Source organism: Clytia hemisphaerica, unplaced genomic scaffold, assembly GCF_902728285.1.
Source record: "Clytia hemisphaerica strain Z4C2 unplaced genomic scaffold, Clytia hemisphaerica genome assembly, whole genome shotgun sequence".
Taxonomy (NCBI): Eukaryota; Metazoa; Cnidaria; class Hydrozoa; order Leptothecata; family Clytiidae; genus Clytia; species Clytia hemisphaerica.
In genome coordinates, this window is record NW_027103836.1 from 2,230,450 (window position 1) to 2,237,712 (window position 7,263).

The 7,263-nt window shown below is 35.0% G+C and overlaps 1 protein-coding gene across 1 annotated transcript; it reads right to left on the reverse strand.

Annotated features, from left to right (window-relative positions):
* Window positions 1-458: 458 nt before the first annotated feature.
* LOC136807278 (kelch-like protein 28) lies at window positions 459-7,054 on the reverse strand. Its single transcript, XM_067063888.1, has 6 exons — window positions 6,049-7,054; window positions 5,027-5,254; window positions 4,449-4,637; window positions 2,145-2,389; window positions 853-926; window positions 459-558 (listed from the first exon to the last, which is right to left on the reverse strand). The coding sequence occupies exons 1-6, from the start codon at window positions 7,028-7,030 to the stop codon at window positions 459-461; spliced, it is 1,818 nt and encodes a 605-aa protein (XP_066919989.1). The 5' UTR covers window positions 7,031-7,054.
* Between the last annotated feature and the right edge of the window lie 209 nt (window positions 7,055-7,263).

Sequence of the window (7,263 nt, forward strand, 5' to 3'; positions counted from 1 at the left end):
TGAATCTGAGCTTTCAAGCTGCTAAAACAATGTGAAGGTGGAGTGAGAAAGTTTCAAAAAAAAATCCATGTTATTTTTTGGGCTTTTGAAAATGCTTGCAGGGACATATATCTATTAACTTAAGCGAATCCCTTGGATCCACACCTATATATTAGAGACCCGTGAGTAAAGTTTGATGCCCTTAAGAATCACTTAAGAATATTTCAAGGCTCAAAAGTGAATAACTGTGCAGGAAAATTTTGAAATTTTATCATTCGATAAGGCTAGTTTATCTCGGATGAAGAAAAGGTAGTGTCAAAGTGTGTGACGTTAGTGCTTGAAAATATCAAAGAAAACATCTCCTCGTAGGACAAAATAGAAATTAAAATATTTTGCAAAAAATGGTTTATAAAAAATAATTGGCGTATAAAAAGATATTTGATTAATTCAAAAAGTATAAAAAAATTCGTGCTCACTTTTTAAGTCGACGTTGCAAGTATCTGATTCATGACGTCATCGTCTGATTTCGCTATCAGAAAACTTAATCGGTTACCGGCTTTTTTAATGACATCCATAGCCCTGAAAGCAAAAAAATAATATAAATTAATTAAAAAAGCTTTCTTTTGTATGGATGGAGAAATGCAATTTATCTAACCTTGTGAATTTAGTACCATCCCCAGTAGCGTGATAGGTCATGTGACACCGTACTGAAGTATTGATTGTGCAAAATTTTAATTTATTTTCTGATTTTAATTCCTTTTAATTTGACCTATTACTTTCACTTTTATAATATTTTGACTCCAGACTTTCCTTAACTTTTCTAAATGCACAACATCAGGAAATGAGTTGAAAATTCAAATAAGTCTCGCTTACTCGTTAGAACCAGCACCAACCAGGGTGTTTCCGTTTACCGCAAGTATCCGGTCTCCAACACGTAAACGGGTATCCTGAAAAAGAAAGTATTTATCCAATTATCACAACTCAAGATCTGTTTTGTTTGCACGGCTGACGATTACATAATTAATAGATGAAGAGCAATAGTAATTACTGTTATACATTGAGGAATCATGTAAAAGATTTCTTTCGAAAGAAACTCACTTCGATTACACTTGGAGGTTTCTGGGGAATTCGTAAATAGTAAACTGCATACTGATACAGTCTGCTAGACACTAATAAGGTAATATTTGCTCTTCATCTTTGATTCTTTCACAGTGATTAGATTGACACATGCACAATAAAATTTCTATTATTGGTCTTCAGAGGTTAATATATTCTTTGAAAACTTAACCTCTGATACTCAGGGTATCAAAACCCAGCTAGGGCTTGATCTGCAAAAAAAGCTTTCTAGACCCAACTTGTTTCGTCTGTTGAATTATCTAGAAATCTTCATTTTCAGCGGAAATGTTTTCATATGTATGTCAAGAGAACCATCAGAACTAAATTTGAATTATTAGCCGTAATTATGGCACAGTGGCATTTTGGCAAACCACAATTTGAAGGTGGATTTAAAGACAATAGCATCACCTTAACAACAACAATTCTTATTTATATCTATAGAAATATACAAACTTTTTTCGTAAATAAATGCTATAAATTTGATTATAGATACATCCGGGTATATAGACTTTCTGATACTATAGTATATTTGATAATATTTCTGATAAATCCTTTAAAACAAGGGTATAAAAATGTACAATAATATAGATTTTTGATAAAAGTTATAAATGATAACACCATAAGCTGAAACGATGGCCTGCTGGCAATTAGAAGTAAAGCAATACAAAAGATAATCCGAAAAATTCACCATCATTTTCTTGATCAGAAAATAGACGACAAAAGTCTTGATGTTAAAAAATTTTTATATTTCGTGTACAACTAACACATCTTTCAGGAGAAATAAAGGCTGAAAACCATAAGCTGAAGTTGGAGCAAGTGGCTCAAGTAACACGGCTCCTACAAAACTTCTGACTGTAAGAATCTCAAAGATAAGCTATAGCAGAGTAAGTTCTTTTTTCCTTCATTGGAACAATTTGTTCATTATTCAGATCTGATCCGATTGGCTTAAACGTCAAGACGGTTGAAGAGTTTGACTCCTCACCATTCTCCTTTTTCCCGCCAATAATGAAAACACTATTTCCGGTGCCGTTCGATCTGCCAACACAAACCATACCAAGCTTAACGTCAAGATTAGTCTTGATTATTAACCACATGTTAAGCTCAGGGTTATATTTTTCAACTGAATGAACGAGTCCAGTTGAGTTTTTCCCACCAAAAGCGTAAAACCGGTTGTTGAAAGTAGTAATGCTATGATTCATTCTTGAAGTATTCAAACTGTTGAATCTTCTCCATTCACGCTGAGAAGGATCAAAACATTCACACTGGTCGAGCGCGCATATTCCTGAGAAACCACCTAAGAGTATTAACAAATTGTAAAGAGATTTTGGAATTTGCGCAAAAAGCTTACCTCACATTTTTGATTCGGAGAACGGGAACAAATCAATTGTATTAGGGACCATTCCAAAAGTACGTACGCTCTGAGGGAGAGGGGGAGGGTACTACCAAAAGCGTACGAAAGCGTACGAGGGGGAGGGGGAGGTCAGGTAGAAAGGTACGTACGCTTTGACATTTTTCAATACAACGAAATTTCAGTCAAAGTTTGGTTAGATCTTCTGATTATATCCTCAACAAAGACAAACAGAAGTTGAACTTATTTTAATTTTTCTCAAAATCCCCTAATTTACCTTTGTATAGACTGTTTAATACGATCTAAAAATTTTTTGAGGGGGGGGGGGTCATTAAAAAAGCGTACGTACGCGAAATGGGGGGGGGGTAATGTCAAAGGGGGGAGGGGGTGGTCAATTTTCACCGATTTTGAGCGTAAGTACTTTTTGAATGGTCCCCTATGTTCATCAGTGAAATCTAGTATTATGAGTTGGCCTGAGTTACCAGCCAGTAGAAGTGCAACAATAGTTAACTAACGAAGTGCATTTGTCGGTGTTTTTTACACTTTTGGCAAAAACGTGACATTAAATTTTCTAAAAAACGGTTTTTCTTGAATAAAATGAACGAGCATTTTGGGATGAAATCTTCCAAAAAAGTGTAAAACACGTGCTTAGAACTTTTGGTTTTGGTCCCAGGAGCGAAGAAGGATCCAATATTCCAAAATATTAGATTTTTAGAATTTTGGAATTATGAGAGTTAAGTGGCTCTTGGATTGATTCTGATGGTCTGAACTTGTTACATGATCTCTATATTTCATGAAACAATGATGAAAAGCACTTTTGGATCCGAAATTCCATCCGAAAAACATCCCTGAACTTGAACAATTATAAAAGATGCATTTCATCGTTAAAATGGACTGATCACAATCTAAAATTAATCAAAAGTCACTTCCACTTAACTTTAAAACATTCTTAGATACCAAAAAGTGTGGTTTTTTAAAACTTTAATTTCAAAGTGGTGAACCTACCCCAACCCCAACTTGTCGTAAAATGGAATTGTTAATCCTTCGGGGCTCTATCTGAGCTTAAATTTTAGGTCATTAACATAACGACATATCGCATAACGTAAAAAATCAGTTTAGAGCCTTGTAGGATATTTCATTCCAGACTAAAACGCTCATTTCGGATAAGGCAAAGTATGTTACTTTCAATGAAGGATTTGATAATCCTTAGATGCTCTATTCTAGTGGAAAATCCTATTTTCTTGTTCTTAAGAGCCTGAACCTTCCAAATAGTTAAATTTGAGCTTCTTTATATCAAATAAACATACTACAATCCTCAGTTTAAAAAGGCTTGAACTCAAAGAAAAATTACGAATAAGTGATCCCAAACTGCTCCCAGCTGGAAGATTTTTTATTTGGGAATAGAAAATACATAAATGCTCCATCCTGCCAAATTTCAGTTCTAAAGCCTCATTAGATCAAAAGTTATTGCTCATGGAATCCATAATCCATTTTCATTATGGAATCGTTTAATCCTAACGTGCTCCTAACTGTAAGAGGTTATAAGTACTGGTTTAGTTTCTCTAGAAGGCTCGGGGAAAATGGAATGGAATCTTCAATTCTTTGCCAATCCCCCTAGGATATCATATTAAGAAAAGGTGCATTTTGTATTTATTTTAAAACCTGTTTAAAAAACTTCACGTTTTTGCCAAAAGTGTAAAAAACACCGACATTTATCCTTAAAATGCGATAACAAGGACCCTATGTTATTATGGTGTTACCCAATACTTGAAAATCACTTTCGCATCCTGAATTTTTGGGAATTTGTAACTAACCAAGGTAGAAATCCAGAAAATGAGATTGATACTTTATCTTAACAAAAAACCGAAGCAGCATGAAGGCCTAATGACATAGAAATAGTCGATAATGTTTGTTTCCCAACATTATTTTTCTCTAATTCAAAGAGAGCTCCTTGATCCCTCAAAAATATAGAATTAGAGAACTTTGAATGTGTTAGTACACTCACCAATAACGTGAAGCTGTCCAAACATTTGTCCGATACCGAAATGACTTCTTGGTGTTAACATATCAGGTAGTTGTGTCCAAGTATCACAGACAGGGTCATACTGTTCTGCGTGTCTTAATGATTCTTGGTGACCCTCTGATCCACCTACAGCATATATCCAACCGTCGATGGAAACTGCTGATAAAGCACCTGAAGTAAATAAATGATTTTTCGAAGTCTATAACAAAAACATTTTTATTTCATTTCAAGTCCTGTATGAAAAGAAAATGATACTGTAAAATGAAAAATGTTATAACTTGTTGCAAAGAAATCGACGAGTGGAAAACATTTTCAATATGAAGAAGATTATTCACACTATAAGATATGTAATCAGATTGTTGCTGCTCTAATATGTCCAAAATGGATTAAGTACACCGGCTGTAGAGATGTCGACAACTTGACCGCATAGTCAAACAAGGCAGATTTTAAATCATTCGAAAAAATTTACTGGATTAAAGAAACAAGGGGTTGATTATTAAATTCAATGGCTGCTTGCAATGATAACAACGTAGACGAAATTAACATATATCATACTTTACCTTTGCATTTACGTAGACTGGAAACCACTCTCCATTCATCTGTAATCGGGTTGTACCTTTCCACAACTTTCAAATCTTTACCTCTATAATATCCGCCCAAAACGTAGAGGTTCCCGTCGAGTGTTACAGCTACGGCGTTATAACGTGGATACTTCATACGTGATAACGTGCGCCATGAGTTGGTTTTGAAGTTGTAGCATTCCATTGACGATTTACATTTTCCACTTGCTAAATGGAAATGTGGTAACCGTAGTGAAAAAAGAATATATTTTCATATATTTTCAAACGATTAGCGAGAGAATTAACCTCACCAGTCAACACCCTTTGAACACAGAAAGTTCAGTGGACATCTTTATGACGTGCAAATCATTTCAGTTCGTCCATAGACCGTCTCAGTCTAATCACAACTTCCTTGAGACGGAGAACGCTTCAGTTTGAACGTCCGTATAACGTCCAACAGACGTCCTTTTCGTCCGAAATGGACCTTCTAAAGAGATCCGTAGGATGTTCTGCGGACACTGGATATAGTTAACTATAAGTTACAGCCAAGATTTGTTTGCAAAAAAATGACAATGTTTTTTTGTTAAACCAGACCCACTGAACTATTCCAGCAAAACTCATTCATAGATTTTCACAGCTGTTGGTATCAAACTCCCTTCTTCTCCGATCAGGTGAAAAAAAACCATAAGTCACCGAGACAGGGGTGTGTTCTTCTAGTCTGAATCGCAGACCTCTTTAGATATACTTCCTATATATTCTATAAGAAACTTTTTTTCGCTAGAGGATGAGCAGGATCTTAGTGTTCTTCATAATTTATGAATTGACAGTAAATATACCACTGTATCAGTGACCCCATGAGATCCACCCCGTTGGATAACCTGGAAAAAAGAATGCCCAAAATGGCCTAATTTTAATTTCCATTGGGTATTGAGGTGCCGGGTCAAAACTTCGCCGGGTCACTAAGACAGGGGTGTATAAAATAACTTGACGTTCTCCTATGAAATATGTTTAGTTTGGCCTACCTTTTCCGCCAATGACGTATATTTTTCGATTCGATGCTTGCCTTGGGGAAGTTGAAGATTGATTTGTATTTAATGAGCAAGTCCTTTCCGGTAAAATATATCTGTCCAAAATTTGAAGAACAATGTTCCTTGAATTCTCGTCTGACATGACCAAATTTTCTCTTAAAACTCGATCAGCCAAGTATTTACGGCTCAATAGCATAAATCGCACATACTGGAGTAAGCGAGCCAAACATGGTAGTCGAGCCATTGAGTCATAGCTTACCCAATTTATAATTGCCTCAAAAACATCAGATTCGGATGAGACATCTATATAATCATTGCTTAATATTAATTCCATTTGTTGGAAAGATAGTTGTAGAAAATCTAGTTCTTGAGAAACCCGTCTGAAGTTATTTTGTACAAAATTGAAAGAAGCATTATACAATGGTTCGCAATTGATCATTTCTGCTAGACTCCATATTTCTATACAGTTCTCAATATCCAAATTTTGACCAAGAAAAGCAACGCATTGATGCTCAACCTGTTCAACACATAACATATTTGATGCCATCAGTAAATCGTAAATCTGGTAAAACGAGACATACAAAGTTGACGAATAGGCAAAATCGATTAAATATTTCAAAGCTTCTGACGTCACGCATCGAATGTCAATTATAGCTTGTGATTTCTCGATCATGTTAGTCTGAAACATAGCATTAAAATACAGGCTAGTTACCGATAAAACATTTTTATGTGCTGAAAAGATTGTCCCGTCATCACATTTAAGGTAAACATCACAAGGTATATTATGTCCACGTGCGTAAAGTACCTCACTAGCCAGCTCATGATTTAGTTCCAATACCAGCATTTTGTTACAACTTTTAGGAGTCGGTAATCCAGATGTTGTGCATACAGTACCGTCTTTACTAGTCTCAATCATAATATATGAATCCCAGTCATCCACCATATCATCAAGATTCACTTTCTTTTTTGTTGTCATTTTTTGTTTATTATGATAAATTTTTCTAAATAAAATTGCGGAAGGAAATAGTGTTATCCCTATTATTTGATTAATTAGTACATTCATTGTTATTCAGCTCTTAGGATTAGTAAATAAAACTGTCGATTCGAAAGATAATGAGTCTGAATACAGACTGTTTTTAACCTCTCTATGTAAAAATTAGTGTAAACTCCCGACAGAAAACAAACAAAAACTTTGTAAGAAACAAGAGG